This window comes from Colletotrichum fructicola (genome assembly GCF_000319635.2).
Source record: "Colletotrichum fructicola Nara gc5 chromosome Unknown KSG_Nara_v1_contig11, whole genome shotgun sequence".
NCBI lineage: Eukaryota > Fungi > Ascomycota > Sordariomycetes > Glomerellales > Glomerellaceae > Colletotrichum > Colletotrichum fructicola.
Window position 1 is genome coordinate 2,415,657 of NW_027094061.1, and position 18,224 is coordinate 2,433,880.

General features: G+C 53.0%; 4 protein-coding genes across 4 annotated transcripts; 1 reads left to right on the forward strand and 3 right to left on the reverse strand.

Annotated features, from left to right (window-relative positions):
* Positions 1 to 6,289: 6,289 nt before the first annotated feature.
* CGGC5_v017191 (uncharacterized protein) lies at positions 6,290 to 7,744 on the forward strand (the record flags this gene model as incomplete). The annotated part of the gene is made up of 2 exons (XM_066153811.1): positions 6,290 to 7,359; positions 7,429 to 7,744. The coding sequence occupies 2 exons, from the start codon at positions 6,290 to 6,292 to the stop codon at positions 7,742 to 7,744; spliced, it is 1,386 nt and encodes a 461-aa protein (XP_066006967.1).
* Positions 7,745 to 12,442: 4,698 nt separating this feature from the next.
* On the reverse strand, positions 12,443 to 13,471 carry CGGC5_v017192 (uncharacterized protein; the record flags this gene model as incomplete). Its single annotated transcript, XM_066153812.1, has 3 exons — positions 12,443 to 12,720; positions 12,795 to 12,894; positions 12,983 to 13,471. 3 exons carry the CDS (start codon positions 13,469 to 13,471, stop codon positions 12,443 to 12,445), a joined length of 867 nt encoding a protein of 288 aa, XP_066006969.1.
* A 1,581-nt stretch (positions 13,472 to 15,052) lies between these two features.
* CGGC5_v017193 (uncharacterized protein) lies at positions 15,053 to 15,849 on the reverse strand (the record flags this gene model as incomplete). Its single annotated transcript, XM_032028491.2, has 2 exons — positions 15,053 to 15,594; positions 15,663 to 15,849. 2 exons carry the CDS (start codon positions 15,847 to 15,849, stop codon positions 15,053 to 15,055), a joined length of 729 nt encoding a protein of 242 aa, XP_031875237.2.
* A 1,298-nt stretch (positions 15,850 to 17,147) lies between these two features.
* On the reverse strand, positions 17,148 to 17,607 carry CGGC5_v017194 (uncharacterized protein; the record flags this gene model as incomplete). Its single annotated transcript, XM_032028472.2, has 3 exons — positions 17,148 to 17,294; positions 17,348 to 17,465; positions 17,555 to 17,607. The coding sequence occupies 3 exons, from the start codon at positions 17,605 to 17,607 to the stop codon at positions 17,148 to 17,150; spliced, it is 318 nt and encodes a 105-aa protein (XP_031875255.1).
* Positions 17,608 to 18,224: the final 617 nt, after the last annotated feature.

Sequence of the window (18,224 nt, forward strand, 5' to 3'; positions counted from 1 at the left end):
TGTCAGCTGACGGGCCGTACAGCTTCACCCCAGCACTAGCCAATCTGCGCACGCAGGATCTCCTCTCTCTCTCTCTTCCCTTTTTAAATCCCCTTAGCCTGTGCGGGGACTCTCCCCGCTTTATCCTTTTCTTAACCCTCCTTTTCCACACGACGTACGGATAGCAGCATCAAAGCTCAGGCGAGTCAAAGGCTATTAGTGAGATAATTAGGGTTGTGTGTGCGTTTGAGAAAGTTACCGGTGTGAATTCGAAACCCCCCCACCCCCCAACCAAGCAGTGATGACGCCTATACCGTAAACCTCCCGAGCCGATGCATGCTATTCCCTAACGCTTCGGCCTATGATGTCTCACTTGCCGACTATATCTCCACCTTCGACTCCCTCAAGCTTCACGTCTTAGGTGCTATATTTTCCATGATCTAAGTCTCGAACGAATACTACCACGGTACGATCGGGCTGTCCCCTCGGGAATATCGCTAGAAGAACATCGGGTATTCCATGCTAGTACGGAGCACGTCGGCGAGCCTCCCCAAGCTTTCCATCTCCCATCTGAGCAGCGCGGGTGGTGATATGGTGACACACCGAAGCCGCATAGCCACAGGATCAGGCTGAAGGAGATCTCCCAGCGAGGGCGCACAAGCCTCGAAGGAAGTGCGAAAGGCGTGTATGTTGGCCTACGACGGTGTGTGCTCGGCGTCGATGATATCCTCCCTGCGGAGAATCCTGAGGTTCGGGCACGCACGGGCGGGGCAGCCGGCTCACGCTTACCTCGCAGAGGTCAACCTTGCTCAGGACCAATTATTCTAGCGTAGTTGCCGACGGGGGCCGTCCGTCATAAGATACAAAGCACGGCGCCTACGCTGATGTGGAAGTCGAACCTGGCGGTGGTGCCTGCGGCCGGATAATGGCACGACAATCCGGCTAGCCGCCTCACGGTTTATAAAGCTGGCACTATTGGCCGAAAGTATCATCCGACGTAGGAGCAAGACTGTAAGGTCTCCGAGTGCTAGTGCCGTAGCCGGTCTATCACCCTGCTAATGCCCGGCCCGGTCGAAGGTCCGTATCTCAAGCGTCTCCAGAGCAGGAAGGCGCGACAATAGGACGGCAAAGGCGCCGGCGATGCCTCTTACATGCAGTTCGCCGACCGGCTGCCCGGAGACCCTGGTGTCCTCATGTGCCGGTGCCAGCTGCTTGCTGCCTCGCCTACGTGGCATCCGGCCGGGGGGGGGTGTTCCATACTCCGCTGCCGAGTGACGCAGCAAGGTCTCCGGCCTTCATGCACTCCAACGCTCACACACAGTACACACCAACGCGACGTACTATGTCGAGATGGTCAGGGCCACTCGGTAATTTGTAATGTGCGATATGTCCCTAACGACGGCTGAAGGTGCTAGGGGCTGTGATAGGGACGGTCTAGCGCTTGTAAGCCACATGTTGAACTGGTCTCTGTCCCGTGAGACAGACTCTGGAAGGCTGGGCAAGTTGCTGACCCTTTCTCAATCAAGCCCGAGGTCTGCTAGGGCAGGACGGTGTCTATGATATTTCGTCGTCCCTATTCGTCTACCATAGGCATGCCGAGTTACTATATGTGACGTGGGGATTGAAGTAAGGAAAGGAACCCATGGGTAGGATGAACGGGATTAGAAATCAGATATCCCACAACGTAAGACGAGAGAGGCGGCCAGACGCAGCATGTCATGAAATCCCAATGCCGTAAAGCTTTTCTCCTAATACACTTGCGGTTTCTTGTTAGTCCCTCAGGTCGGTTTAGCCTATTCTGCGATCGGGAATGTGGAGCCAGTCCCACTTTACAGCACCACGCAAGCATGGACTGAGAAAAGGGAAAATCTGCGCCTCTCCGTCTCTGAGGGTCAGCCCAAGGCCTCGCTAGGTCATCCACTGGTGCCAAACCAGCGTGGAGAGCTAGTATGAAGATGTTGGGAGCGGCATCAATCTCCCCCACTGTCTCCCTCTCTTTCCCTCTCCGTCTTCCGGTACTATATAGGGTAGAACTAGGTTGGGGGATCCCATACTGGTCTGACAAGACAGGCGTTGTAGACCTACGTTATAGATGAGAGAGACGCCCACGTTGATAAAGTGAGGCCCTCGAGTGTTATATTAGCAACTTATCACACAAGCCGCTCTATCTATAACATAACATTAGGCTTGGGAACGATACTTGGCGAGATAGGTATGAGACCGCAAAGCTAGGAGGCTACATCACTGGATGCGGTTCCAGCGCCTGTCCTTGGTTTCTTTAAGTCACAGACAGTGAACGTGAGATTCCAATGTGGATGTGGTTCAATCCTTCGCTGTCTTGAATGGTTCACAATGCTACAAATCCCAAACGTCCTGACACAGAACCGGGGGCTAGGCAGGATCTAATATATGATTCGCTAGCGTACATATATACCAACACCCCGATATAGAGAAGTAGAGAAGAGTTCGACAAAGCGCCTACTCTATGTCTCTTGCTGTACCTGGGTTCTATAGCTATACCTGCGTACTAGGAGCTACATCTAGTGAATAGTAAGTAGACACAGTTCAGTAGTGAACTGCGTGGACCCCTAGCGAGGACTTTCATCTCAGCATACAACATGTTGCTCAGCAATCGCGCACCCTCCGTAGCTAGATTCACTTGAAACATTGCTTTCATCATACTCCATGGTACGTACTGCGTAAGTGTAAAGGTATTTAGGGGCTACGGGCCACGGTTAGGTCAAACTGATAGAAGCAGAACCTAAAAGGTATGTATGGTATTGCTGCGCTATTTTTTGCTTGCTTCTTCGAGGATTCTCTTTTTCCAGCCTTCAACGAGTACTCGCCAAGTCCTCTCTGTGGAGGGTTCTGTGCCCTGGACCCTTTGGCCTCTCCGGCCCTTTGGCCTCCGTTGGCCGAGCTGCTCCCGGGCTTCTCTGTTCCGTCTGCTTAATCCCTTACAGTAAGCATGGAAACATCGCCCAAATGATGTGTAGCTATGTTGTTAAGGCATTATCGACAAGCATCCAAGCTCGATTAACATATCAAGCATATCCATTTGGTGTGGGGGGAGTCAGAGAGAAAAGAGAAAAAGAAACAGGTCTTTGTATAGAATGCACGCCAAGCTTCTGCCAACTTATAGAGTGACTCTTTAAGTAACAAGATGGTGACGTCACATGCCGCCCCAAGGGACCGACTTGCGATCCTCGACATGTCCCTCATGATTTCTGTAGACGCAACATACATCCCAGCAATACTCACGTAACGTCGGCTATCACGGAAAGGATCGGTGTCCGCGTCGGCGTTGGCGTCAGGGTGTGTGATCTGTCGCCGGGTCTATTATAGCGAAGGTGATTTGCTGCGGCGGCGGCGGTGAGCCGAATATACCTGTGGCTTCTTTGGGCCTAAGCTAGCCAGTCTGAACTTTGAAGTCCCTCTCCCACATGGGGCATTCTAAGGTCTACTATGTGAATGCGTCAACGTTTTCTGTGTTGGAATACCTGTATACCCTACGCATATGATCGTGCTGTGCGGACACCCTGTCCGTCCGTTGGGCGTAGAAGCCAGGGTCTACCGCCCTGTATCGTGCATTCCGAAGGATAATGAACACCTACAAGCATCACTGAGTGTCATCTAGTTCATAGGGTTGTGAGTTATAGTTATCTGCGCGACCTAAATTCTCGCGGGCGAGATAAGTCAGGCGAAGTGCATATGAAAGCAATGCCGAGTCCGATCCATCAACCCGGGCAGACGGGCTGTAGCAGAGACCGCAGTCCATACCCGTCTTTCAAGTAGAGAGCGACGCGCGAGGCGACGGTAGCCGTCGACTCAACTGCTACTTACACTGAGCTCGACTTGTCGCAAGCTCCATGCAGCGTATGTATCTCATTCGTCTTTCTGTTCGCTTTGCGCAGCCCCTAGTCACTTGACAGTTGAGGTGTTCCTTAGAGGCCAAACAGACCGCTAACGAGCAAGACCCCTGCTTAACTACCTAGTGTAGCGGCGTTTTAGTATTGTGCCTACCAAGCAGGTCAGGCAACCCTAGCCCTACGACCAACCGGCGTTAATCTTGCGGAACACCTGGCAGCCCTGGACTGCCTGCTCATAGTAGAGTTATCCGAACGGATGAAAACTGGTGTTCGTGCGGCCACGCCGTAACTTTGTGCGTACGGTACCAAGCCCATGCTAGGTGCCCCATACGGGCGGCCGATACCACCCACGGCGCGCCCGTTGCACGCCGACCGAAGAAGAATGTCTTTAAATCGGGCGCAAAATTCGAAGAAATATCGCATAAATACGCGGATTAATTCAGAGTGGTTTTGGGTAAGAAGATATACGTTTTCGGGCTGGTGGGGGTTAGTTGAAGATTAGGCTTCGGGGTAAGTTATGGTTAATGGTCAGAGGTTCGGGGATGTGATCATCTGGGCTCTGAGAAGGTACGTTCGCTGAGGTTGTTTTGAGGGATGAGGTCGGAGGAGGGGAACCGTACGACGTTTTCTTAGCCGCCTCGCCTTCATACATACATATGTATAACTAAGCATATATAAATACATATACTTATATATATTCATATAAGTATATGTAACCATATATTCGACGTCAATACGCCAAGCCTTGTCCGACCTTCTACTCTACAGCAGCTTTCGTTGTGTGGTGATCGTATTAAGGAACGTACAGTGGTCAGATCATGGCGCCCGCAGCGGCAACGTCCGAACTGTTGTCAACGACGGCCTCACGATCGACAAGGATCGTATAGGCCGAGAAAATCAACAGACGCCCGTCTGAAACATTTGTGGGGCAGTGTGCCGGGTACGAATCCCCAGGCGGCCCTGTCCAAGCTCGGGCAATCCTTGCCCAGGTTGCAATGCGACTAGCCCGCCGAGAGGCTAACCTGTGCATGGATATCCCGTTCGCTCCGGGCTGTAGGTCCGGCTCGGACGCTTGGGGCGTTGACAGCTAGATGATACGGACACGACCTTGAGTATCCAGGACGGATCGAACGGACAGGGTTGCCGGGGATCCGTACGGCTACGCCGCGGCCGCGGCCTGTGTGCGGGCAGCTACGGCACCAGCCCCCGACTCTCAATGCTAACACTCACTACCCGTGCCTATACTCTATGCACGCCGACCCGAAGAACAATGGATTCCAGGGTGTCGGGCGCCAGAGGCCCAGAAAAAATTGCATCCGTGCGCGGGGCCATTCAGAGGGCTCCCGGGTGGGCAAAGATAGGTCCTTCGGGTAGTGAGGGCTGGTCTACGGATAAAGTTAATGGGTCGCATCAGGTTTGACGGCAGGCGTGATGGCCAGCAGGATAGAGGAATGGGACTTGGTGCTGCCAAGGACCCCTTGGTATCTCGCTCGCGCCGCAGGTTTCCTGCATCGTCGAACCATCTCAGTCTTTCGGGTAAATGCTCGCTGGACGCCGCCACGAGCTCATCTCTTGTATGGGGTCGCAGGTTCAGTTAGCCGCAGGTAATTATACAGGAGAATGGGTCTCATGGAGCTATGGGTGCTACCAGCCGCCGACCCAGCTAGCTTAACTACTTACCAGTCCACATACTATGTATAGCTCTTCATGTATCCGTACAGTGGAGGCTAGTCCCCATGTCGCTTGGCAGGGACCGCCGGCATGGACCGCCGGCAGGGGAGGGGCCCCATGAGGCAGGGGGTCCAGCATCACCACACTTCACACGCTGGAAAAAGCTTCGCGCGACATAAGGCGCGCGGCGGGCCTTTAGCAATCCGATTTAGCAGAGGACATCGCCGTCAGTTTCCATCATCATCATCATCATCATCAGCAGCAGCAGCAGCAGCAGCAGACACGCACAGGAGCAAAGCGGACTATTCTGTCGTTATTACCTCCGTATCCACTCCTACCTCAACTACGGTGTCTGTTAGGAAGCTCGTTTAGACTGGGCTCCCCCTATCCTCTCGAGGGCCAGCTCTCCCTTCCGGGGCCTTATTTCCCCAGCTGTGCTTCTCTGTTAGCCGAAAGGTATATGGTGGTCTGATCCTGTGATTGAGGTTATCTCGATTGTATCTGACATATCTAAGCAGGGCCGCTGAGTCGGGAGGCTCCTCGCTATCGCCGACTTCGAACGCGGCAGCTCAACCGCCGAGACCGTCTGGCCTGGACCATCTCTTATGTGCGCATTGCCCCGTCGCTAAGGGGAAGCGAGGGTCGGGTGTAGGGAGACCGGGCTGGGCATCCGCGGTTTGCTGGATGGGAATCAGCCTATTGCCCAGACCGACACACAGCTCACGTTCAGCCACTGCTACCTCACCTTAAAGATAGATAACCCGCTACCAATGTTCGACGTCAACCGCGGGACCGCCGGCATGCTAACACACGGCCGTATTGATCCCGGATCTCGGGAGCAGAACGAACGCGAGTCACTGGAGCAGGAGCGGAACACTTGGTTCGCCACCTTGGACAGCAACAGGCTGCAGTTCAAGGAGGCAAGAGAACGTATTAGGGCCGCCTGCGATCGCGCGCAGCAGAGCGTTCGAATCGACCTGGCAAACCAGGCCCAATTCATCAGCCGTCAGGTGTTGCCCTCAGATGTCGTCGAACTATTATGCCGTTATCAACGCGAGATCTGGCAGGGACGCCTCGAACAGATCCAACTGGATCGCGACCGGTCATTAGAAGCTGTCGATTGCCAGGAGAGGGAGGTGTTCTTACACCATCATCGCCGGTTCCCGTTATCAAGCAAGATCATGCCGATAGTGGGCTTTGGGTCGGGCGAAGGCACGCCGGAACGCGAAACATCCGTCCAAGCAACAGGTCGGGCGAGCGACCTTCAGCTGAGGGGAGGGCCTGACCATGTCGCATCTGACGATATTGCATCCGATGATGTCGCATCCGACGATGTCATCGCGCCCAAGACACACTCGCTTCCTCCCGCGGTTAGAGGGCTGACCATCAGACCGCTGGCCGTTGTATGTCCAAACCCTGCTGAGGACGGCGCTCAGCGTCCCCCGCATGGTCCGTTAGGGACATCTGCTGTCACATTGAGAGCGTCCAACGAAGGCGTATCTGGTCCCGTCGTCTTATTGCCATCGCAGCAGGCTCAGCGGGCCTATCAGAGTCCTTACCGTGACAGACACGGTTTCGCGTGCCGAGGCCACGAGAAGGGATCAACCGGCCTTGTTGGCAGTACACCAAAAGCGCCAGAAGGGTTGGCTGGGCAGTGTGGGCGGAGTGCGACGAGGCGCAGACAGCCTTCAGCCGCGAATCTCGGGCCGAAGCGCCCGCGACTCACCACCGCTCAAAAGGCCGAGGCTCGAACGACCACTATCGACGAGGTTCGACGCCATAATGCCTCTGGGGCCAAGAGCGTAATCATAAAATTTAACGGACTCTTCTACATCATCAGGTACGTTCCCTACGAGCCGGCGGCTGATATGGCGGAACCAGGTCTGACGGGAATATTGACGCGTGATAGGTGCGACGAACACGGCATTCGCTTCAGACAACATGTCCTAGCCGAGGCTGCAAGGCATTTACAAGGGGCGTGCCACGGATATCCCACGGTCACAAACAGGCTCATTGTCCAAATGTTCGGCATTCGTGTCACCGACTGCACCGATGCCCTTGCGTTGATGAACAACGCCTGCGTGACAGAAGTCCCAGCCAGCGGATATAAGCCGACCAACTGGGCCAGAGGCTACGCACGTCGCCGGAAGTTTGTCCAGTACATGCCCAGAGCCATATCAGTCCCCCACGCCCGGCGGGCCGCAGAGGAAGAGGAGTCCCCATAAGGTCGTCAACCTCTATCACCTTAGCGACGCGCCTCCAGGAGCTCATGGCATGGCCTCCGGCGGAAGCAGCCGGGCCAGCGGCTAGGTAGTATATTTATATCCGATCTGGAGCCCGCCTCACTATCTCACATGATAAGGGGGGTGGTGAGCGTCGCGGCTTGAGTCAGTTCAGGTCAACGCCCGAAGGTAGATGCTATCCAGGGCAGGCCCGTATGCCTCGAAATCGCGGCTGTGAGCTCGTCCTTGACATGGACCTTCCTTGTGGAGGAAGCATCCCACAGCGTTGAAATCGCAGTCTAGACGATCGCAAAAGCTGTGTAACTTCTCGTCCCCTAGTATGTATGTCCAGCGGCCGCCACCAAACAAGGAATCACCTCCTCCGCCAAATCAACCCATAGGAGCAGACGTCTTAGATGGAACGAGGTGGTTAAAGTGCCGACGGGTACGGGTTGGTGGCTCGAAGCGTCTTTGAATCATCGACCCGCGAAATCCGGGGTTATCGATTGTAAGCGGACGCCCTTATGGCGCCAGGGCACCGTAGGTACTAAATTAGTCGGGTGCTCTCCTACCCACAACCGTGAGACGACTAGAGGCACTAACAGAGCTGTGGTTTGTAGCTCAATCAACACACACACTGTCCATAGTGCCCTAACTGATCCGCAAGAGACTATCGCCGCCGCGCCGTTTCTAAAACAACTACTATGCCTTCGCTCCCCGTAGTCTCTGGCCGTACACATAGACGGCCAGGCATTCTTCTACGTTTCTGTGAATATAGACTTGCGCCTTGCGCACTGAGCTCGCTTCTATCTAACCTTGGCTTTATGTTATGTCAGTTCTGCCTTAGGCCCGGTCTGTATGATGTCTAACTGGTTTAAGGCCTATTCTGAAGAGACTATCAGGCTGCATCGGCACCGGAGGGCGTAGCTTCCATACATGTCTCATGGTTCCGACATTGACACAGAACGTAACTATAACGATCATCGCGATGAATGAAGCGATTGAAGATAGGACGAGAGTTTTACTCATCAGCCCGTTCAAGGAACCCAAGACGGAAAAAACACAGAAACAAAAAAGAAAAAATAGCAAAAGGGGGATAGAAGAAAAAAGAGAAGAGTGGGCTGCCTAGTCGGCGTGATGAACTGATAGATTTGGGTTGGTCGTAATAGTGAGTGCTGTAAAGGGTTGTAAAGCAATTTTGGACTGGTTTCAGACTGGAAGAAGATACCCTTCAAGTAGTCTTTCGGTTAGCGCAGACTCCTGCCCAACGTGTCTACCATAGCCTAAACGATCATTGGCAGAGACCTGGTCGCTGCGGAGACCCTTTCTCGTCCTGTTCACGCCATTGCCTGTCGTCGTAGAACCACGCCCGAGCCTGCCAGCAGACTGTTAAGACTCATACGTATGTATGTATATACGTATGTATGTATATACGTATGTATGTATATACGTATGTATGTATATACGTACATATAGACGTGCAATTAAATAGGGTATGTAGCGTAGTCTTACATATCAACCTGCATCAATTCAGCTAGCTAAACAACCCCCCTATAGAGACCTTGTTCTTCACGCGAGGTTCCAAGAGAAGGCAAGGTCGCGTCATCCCCCCAGACCAACACTGATGCCAGATCTAGAGACAACAGTTGCAATAACTTTGGAGATGGATGTTTCCTTTTGCGGACGATACTTCTCCGCAACTGCTACGTGGCATCAGCGCGACCCATCTTGTCGCGCGACATAATAGACTCTCCAATGGCTGGATTCGACGTTTATCACTATCGTCGGAAACGCAACGGAGTAGGCGACGACGACCGGGTATTAAGGAGGATGCGAAACCCTCCTGTCAAATACCGGATAACTTAGATGACCCGGACAACAACGCTGATGCGATAGCTAGAGCGCCGGACCCCAGCAGGCAGCAAGCGGATGGTTCCAACGCAGGCTCCACCGGCGAACCGATGCAGAGATCCATGAACTAATTGTTTTCGTGTTCGTGGTCAGGGTCAGACATGCGATTGACTAGCTTCCGAAGGCCTATTCTATGTCGGCAGAGGGCCCGGTACCCCGATATGATGTAATTGGTGGCGATCACGCCCCCAGCAGTGATATCTACATGCCAGCGGCTCCCAAAACCCAAGGCGGATCAGTACGCAAGCCCTCTGGCGTGCGGACACTGTGCTAGGATGGGCCACCGCTAACCCAATCGCTCTGAGATGGTTGTGAAATATGTGTCTTATAGTGGATCTTGTGAGTCTACCAGTAGTAGTAACCAGGAGGTTTATCTGCCTGCCCACGAGCGGTAAGGTCAAGGCCTTTTCGGTCAACGGTGACACATCGCCGTCATTGCGGTGTAGGAACCGTTGGCGTGGAAGATAGAAAGTCAGGTGGTAACTCTCTCTGCAGGACAAGACAGATGAGGGAGTCTAGTGCCCACGGAGTAGAATGCAGAGAGGCAGAGAAAGGCAGTGCCCTCAGATATCGTAGCGGTTATAAGCAGGATTCTGGATAGAATACTACTACTAGCAGAATCGGTATTCATGCTGATCAACCCAAGAGCGTGGATAGCCTACCTCGGGGCGTGTTCGCTATCGCTGCAAGCCACCACAAATGTATAAGAAGAGGGGGGCTCCCTCGCGTCTGCAGGACTACTAAGGAGGGTCGTACGATGCGCTCTGAACAAGACAGGCTATCTTCTCCATAACTGAGACATGTCCCTTTTAGTGCCCGCCTCTCACTCGCCAATAGAATCATGTAATCTCTCCCAAAATACTTCAACTGCTACTTTCGTCTGTAAATCTCCAGTGAGGGGGAAGCATTTATAGGGCCGCTAACAGGGACGTGTCTCAGGCATTAAAGATATGGGACAGACCATGGGGCTAAGAAGGAGAGGAGAGCTAGTGTAGGTTAATTGGTGGGTTTTTATACAGCCCTGCTAGCATTATAGAAGCTGCATCCGCCCGCTTTAGCTCGCAGCGCCAAGCTACATATCACTATATTTCCAATACACTAGCGCCGAGCGTTGTGAAGCGTAAGGAGTAATTCAGAGCAATCTTTGTTGCAAGAGCAATGACGTCCAGCTAGCGCACATCTGGATTTTCTGTTGCTTCTGCAGCGCGAGACGTTAAGAGAACCTTGAAGGATCCTGGATGAGATGGAAGGAATCTTTCCACGCACATATATAGATACGCGCCTAGTTAGCTGCGTCCCGACCAAGACATTCAGGACTTAGACCAGTATCGATATAGTCTCCACTATCCTTTTCACATCTTTGTGTTCTGCCCCTTGAAAGGCCTTATTGTTAGTGTTGTCTCCGTGTCTATATATATATCACTACCTACCTCGCAGCGTCTCAGCGTTGCTGTTGCTTATAGGGCTAGTAGCAGACCATGTCGAGGTCCTTCCTCTAAGCTTTCGTCGTTAGTTGGTGTATGGATATAAGTTGTTTACCGCCGTTTCAGTGCGGGCTGATATACGCTTCCAGCTCCTTCGTGTGTTTTTTTCACTCCTTTTTCTTTTTTCCAGTTTTCTTTTTCTTTTTCTTTTTTTTTCTCCCTCTCCTTTCCCCCTTCATTCTCTGGTTTTTGTTTTAATTAACAATGCCTACACAAGGCAACTAGTCCTTCGGGTTGGAGGCCCCCTTTTTCCTCAGAGAATGTAATTAGAGTCCCGTCTCCGTGTTTCCCTTTGGCGAATCAATCGGGACTGCCGTGCTGTCTAGCAATAAAAAGAGAAAACGCACCGTTTCTCCCGCTTGTCCCTAGGTACACTCCGATGAAGCAGATACTCTACTCTGGTGTAAGTCCCAATTCAGCCTTCCCTTTCCGGTATGTGTAGCTGCGCTAGGACTATAGCTCCTTTCTGAGATAATCCGTATCATAGTTTACGTATGTGTCTTCTTGGAAGGGCTGCGTTGATCTCCCTGGAATCTTTATTCTTGGACGAAGCTCCATGTGCCCATTGCCCGTCCCTATCTCGTTCTTCATCGTGCGAAGGTCCCTTGTAATTAACTTTGTGATAATCTCTACGCTGTCGTCTTCCTGTCCTGCGTTTCCGCATTTCTTCCACGTATTATATACAATCCCGATAGCCATATATAAGGACCTTGTTTCTGCTGCGCTACCGACAGGAGTAGCTGCTTGCCGTCCTCTTCGCCTGTCATGGCTTGCTCATTGGCCGCGCCAGCATCTTTGGTGAAGCGGTCACTTGCCTACACACTATTCGCAGCAGTCTTTATTCTGCGACCCATTGCGTGCTTGTCGATTTCCTGGTAGCCAGCTCTGATACAGCCGCATGCTTTGCTGCCTTTAGGTCTGTTTTAATCCCCCCATCATCTAGCTCATAAAAAGGAAGGCCAAGTGTTCTTGCGCCGCTCGCTCATTTCCCTTCTATTATCTGATACTCCGTTCTTTTTGAATCAATGTGTGTTACAGTCTCGGTCTGCCTATATAAACCAGACCAGCTATCGCACTTTTTCAACAGGTTTAGTATATGCCTAATCCTGTCTCACAGCGGACTACCGGTTCAGGCTAAGAGCCGGAAAATATTCTAACCTATACACCACCACGACTGATGCCGTGACCTCTATGTCCACACGGCTCGCTTCCTCGTATCGTCTACAGGCGGTAGTACACTGAGCCCGTTACAGCCTCCTCTAGTCTAATATCATACTTGGTCGATAGGTCCATCCGTACGGGACTGCTAGTGTGGCCGTGTAGGTGGTTGTCTAGCTCGGGTCGGTCGGGATGGCTGCCCCACTCTAGTTGGCCTGCTGCCTTGGGCAGGGCGCGGACGGGTAGCGGGGATTATGCTGATCTGCTTCTTTGTGAATGTGGGGAATGGCCTCGGTAGGCCCAGGTTAGCATTTCTCGCCGGCTTCCGCGCCACGGTAATGCCTTCGTTCGCCATGAACTGCTTGCATCCCCAAGTGAGCAGACCCTTATCATTGACAGATTCACCACCACCGCAGGCATTTTGTGCTATGTCACAATCTCATCAGCACCATATCGACTGCACTGCCCACCACAGAATGTGAGACGGGTGTAATACTCACGTCCTAGGGAGCCACTTATGCCTGCTTTTCCAAAGGCCACAATGCGCGTGGCTGGGGGCCGTCTCCGCGCCTCCTGCGATACCTCATCATCCAAGTTATACTGAAACGGCGTGTTAGTAATAGTAAGCATCTAGCGGCAGACCCACCATTCGACATGGTGTGGCTAACCTGCAGTAGGATGGACTTACCTGGTGAACTGTGAAGACTTCCGCACAGCTCGCTCGGGTCTGGTGCTCCTTATTGACGGGGACTTTCTTAGAAGCTTGTAGCTGTGCCTGGCATCGCTCAAGAGCAAGTCGGACCTCCGGTTTGGAACGGGAATCGGCGAACTTGTTATACACGAACCAGCCACCCTTTAAACTGGAGGATAGGTAGATGTCCTTCCCGAGAGCCATAGCTGCCATCATGCTGGGCTGAAGGTTTTGATCGATACCGTCGGCCCGGAACTTGGACTGCATTTGCGTGTGGGCCAGACTGGCAAGCCCGTAGAGTTGGTCGTCTGTGAAGAGCGTAGCAGTGTCTGCTGTGAACGTGAGTTTAGACGAGTAGATAACGCGCTGGGCGTTCTCATAGGCGCCTTTGTCGAGCTTAATGCCGAGGTCCTGAGCCAGGACGCTTGTAACTATGGTGAACAGCACAAGCAGGCCCGAGAAGCTGGCCGTCCAGCCGTGGGACATGGCAGACCACATCGAAGCTTTGATCAGTCGGGGGGGGGGAGGTGAAAGGATTGTTAGGGTTGACAGATGCCCCGGTTCCCAGTACTTATTGTGGTCAGAGGTAAACAGTCGATGTTTGTGAGGAGCAATACGCCGTGAGGCCGGTGGACTTCAGCAGCAGAAAGCGGTGATCGAATAATACTTATAGCCGGACAAGGCCCCTATGCGAGATCCTAATGATAAGATGGCCTCCTGATAAATCCCCCAACAGGCGACAGAACTGACAACATCCTGCCTTACCTCAATACTGAGAAGGATCCCCTGCGAGGGCTTCTCCGAGCCGTGTAAGGTGGTTTCGGGTGGTTCAGACGGATTGAAAGAGTGAAAGCCGCAACAAGCCGCAAGCCTGGTCTACGTTGCCCTGCGAGGAAATTGACATGTTCCTGCAGGCTAGGCGGAGGACTCCCAGACGGCGGCACCGAACTCTCGGGGAAGGATATCGGAGCCACAGACAATGAGTGTATAGTCAACGGTTTGCTAGACCCTGCGTGTCGGGAACCCCGAAGTCAGGGCGCAAGGGAGTACTTATATCCGATTAGGCCAAAGGTAAGCTAATTACGAGGTGACGAGCTTGGACGTCAACTAGCACCAGCATCGCAACGTTCTACCTTCATTGAAGCCGGAGACCTGGTATGCGCTAAATATAGTGTCGCAGAATCTAAAGGGTCCCACTCGGCAGAGGCAACAGATGGAAGGAACAAAAATCTAATTAATGCGGAGGTGGGTTGTTAGGGGGGGGCGGGTGCGGAGGGTCGGTAAGTCGGGCGGGCCTAGTGCAATCTCATCCGTTGCCCTCGGGAACCCCGTGGCTGGAGCCTCGATCGGAGACTTGACACCGCCGTTACCCCAGCAGTCGTCTCCGCGCCGGCCGGAAGGGGCTCGATTCCAGCTTTTTCACAGACACCGAAGTTGAGCCACAACAACCAACCCCACATATCACGATCTCTTTTCCCCAACCAACGCATATCGTGAAACCCAACGCGCCTATATGATGAGTGACGCAAAACGTGTGATTCATGCATTTGGCTAGGAGATATTAGTCGGCTTCACAGCATACCTCAGGCTTTATGTTAACACCTTTCAGAGGTCGTGGATGGCTTGGGAGCCGGAACGAAATCAGGAGACAAGAGAGACAGAGGACGGGTAAAAGACGAGAGATGAGAGACAGAGACGAAGTGAGGGTAATCAAAGCTATCACTACGCTGGTCATACTGACCAATGGCCGCTTGTTTTGCTCCTGGTGATCCTTGTTGTTATCCAATAATATATTGCCTTATCCAATTCCTTCCCAAATACCATAAGCAATTGCGAGCTATACAAATGGCGTACAAAAGAAAACAATGCTCTACGTCGGGTTCTATTCCACCATGACCAGCCACATTTTCTCGCGCCACACGGAAACACATATCTGACTTTCAAACTGAGGCGGCGCACTCGATTCCTCAAGAGTCGGTTCGACAATTCCAACAATGCTTTTAGACGCCCCTTTACGATCACTACCTTTTATGGAGCGAGCGCCCTTTGATTGATTCGCTCTGGGTTTCACCGGGTAGGCTTCGTTTGGCGGCTGCCTTGGCCACCAGCCGGTCTGCTCGGGCCAGCCGGTCTGCTCGGGCCACCTCGCTCCAGTGGCTTGAATGTCGATCGATAATTCTTGGAGTCGTCCGCAGAGACGGAGGTATGGAGAGCCATCCGCATGTCCGCCTTCTTCTTCGGGTTGCCGGCCGGCTTCTGCATCTCCTTGCGCGCGTCGTTGAGCTTGAACGCTTTCGGGGGCTGGGGCCGAGGCTCCGTCGGCTTAACATGCTTCGTCACGCTGCCTTTGTACCAGTACACCGACCCATGATTGCTGCGCCCAAGAGGGACTAGAGACTTGACGTCAATAACGAGGCCGCCCTCCTCCTTCGCCTCTCGCACCACACAATCAGCCAGCGTGGTATCATGGCGTGAGTCGTAGCCGCCCCGAGGCAGGATGTAGCCGACCTGGTCGAAGTTGCCATTTGCCGGAATCATCCAAACGTTGCCGTCTTTGTCGTAAGGGACGACACCACATCGCACGCGATCTTTGGAGCCCTTGAGGGTCACTGGGTTATTGGTCAGTCATAAGCTCCTGGCTCTGATCTAGCGAGTGAGGCGTGCAGTTATTACTGACCTGAACCGTCTTTGCCTCCGGTCTTGACCGTATCAGAGGGGAGGCGCCAGGCATCGACGCCCTTCATACCCTGCCACACGTCCTTGTCTCCCGGCAAGAGGTCTTTCCCATTCTGTGCCGTGACGGCGTGGATAGCGAACGCACCCCAAAGTGCAACAGACCACACGTTAGAAACGGAATACTGCATCTTTTCTGTTGGCTGGATAGCTGTATATCTTTTATTGGTTTGTTTGTTTGTCACGTACTCCGTGAGAGAGTGAGAGAGAGTGAAAGAGAGAGAGTGAGAGAGAGTGAAAGAGAGAGAGTGAGAGAGAGTGAAAGAGAGAGAGTGAGAGAGAGTGAAAGAGAGAGAGTGAAAGAGAGAGAGTGAGAGAGAGTGAGAGAGACTGAGAGAGAGTGAGAGAGAGTGAGAGAGACTGAGAGAGAGTGAGACGGAAATCTGACCTCCACCTGTGTAGGTCGGCTCGTCCAAGTCAAAATATTACAACAGGCAATCTCGGAGCAAGTAGAGCAGTAGTAAAGAAGCCAACTAGGGGAGATAGTATCAGCGATAGAGCTAACACATTATATACCATAATCCACCACGGCCACCTCCCTGCTGTTCCCGGCTCAGCCTTCTTCGGGGTGCCCGTCTACGCTCATTCACCCTTGGTCATTCGGCATTGCCGTCAACTGCTAATAACATTGCTAGCTATCAGCTCCATCATGGAATCGCCGTACATGAGAGTATAAGGACCAGGTGGGAACCCTGGTCATCGGCTCCTGCGTTCCATCCCCTCTCTAAAGTCAATCTGCACGAGGTGTAACGCGCACGAACGGTCGCCCCGAGTCCTGATGATTTTGACCGGATGGCTGGAACGGCCTTAGTCGGAGCCAGAACCGGAAAACGGAGCTTTGTTAGTCTAGCAAGAACCCGGGAGAGGACTCTCCTGATTAGGAGTTAGGCAAAGGTTCTGACAAGTTCGACTAGGCGGGGATCGGGTACCAGAGGCCGGCTCCCACGAACATAACATCGGGCCCAGATGCCAAGGGCGGTGATGACCGGAATACGACGCAGCCATGCATCCCCAATCCCATCATTATCGCCGCGCTAGAACGTGTTCACGCCATTCTCGGCAGCCTTGTCGCTTATCGTATCTCACACTTACTAATTAGCGGCCCCTCACGTTACATTCAAGGTTTTGGTCTTTTACTAACGTTATAACGCTAGTATATGAGGATGTGGAGTAGTAGCAATTGGCTATTGTTCGGAAAGATCGACAATCCTTTTTCAGCGACTTACATACGTTGATCAGCGGGTATTTGGAGAAGTTTAATGGACATGGCGTCTCTCAGTAGTTGATGGGATAGTTACAGCCTTCTGCGTCAAGTAGACGGATGTCTCGAACGCTCCAAACGCCGGAGAGAGAAGTCAAAAAAAGAAGAAAGAAAAAAAAAGAAAAGCGCCATTAGTCTGACAGATGCCATCTCTCCCCAAGTAGTCGCTCAGCAACGCCCACGAACTTCATCAGGAGGTGCTTTGCAATACAGCCCTTGCCCGTCAGCGCACTCGAAGCCGGTACCAGCAACCTCACGGCAGGCAGCCTCCCACTCTTTCCCTGCGATCTGGTCGCTGTCGGTAGACTTCACACACTGGTCGATGCGTCAGGGCCGTTGTCCAATCGGGTCGCCAGAGATGATCATACCTGTCCAGAGGAGGCGTCGAACTCGCCCTTGCCCCACTGGTGCTGCTTTGAAGCGTATAGCCCGCATGCCTTCGCGGTGATACGTAGGTTGGGACCGCCGCCATTGTGACACGCGCAGCTATCGTGAAGGTCGGCAGAACATTGGGGACGTTAGGTGAGACAGTCTAGGTGGAATGGCTAGAGACGCCTGGGACTTACGCGACTTACGCGACAGATAGGAGGGCTAAGCCGACAGCGGCCTGCAAGAAACACAGCTGCATCGTCACACAGAAAGGTTCGATGCTCCGCTACTACCGTTGCACCGTGGGAAACAACAAGTGGAATCTGACCGTTTGTGTAGGACGATAAAAACGCTATGCCCGGCGCATAGGCTACATAAAGCAGCAATGCAGAAGTGGAGAGGCACCTGTGACAAGTGTGAGTAGAGAGGAGGGCTAGCGGGAGCCTCGATCATGACAGTATGAGGTGACCCATCCAGTCTTATATCCACAGCCCGGTAGTAGGGGATGGTTTTTCCGACAACTAGCACGGTGGCGTGTTAAATCACCAAGGGATGTGCATCCATGATCTATCTGGCTTCAGCTGGCTCGTGGTGTTTGCCTACCGCATCCACTAGACGTACCAGCTATGGGCCGCTGGGTGCACGTCGTTTCTTTACCAGATGGCCGGAGTCGCCGCTGGACACAGCGAAGCTTATTTGCGTCCTCCTATGTCCGTCTTTCGTGTCGCGGACTCCTCACTTCCATCCGTTATTAACCCGGTTCGCCGTTGTGGAGCCACGTTGAGCCGACGGGTGGCTTGTTTTTCGGTCCTTGACATCTGAGGAGCTCATACCTGTCTGATTACATGCCCACATATCGCCGTCTTGCCCGTTGTC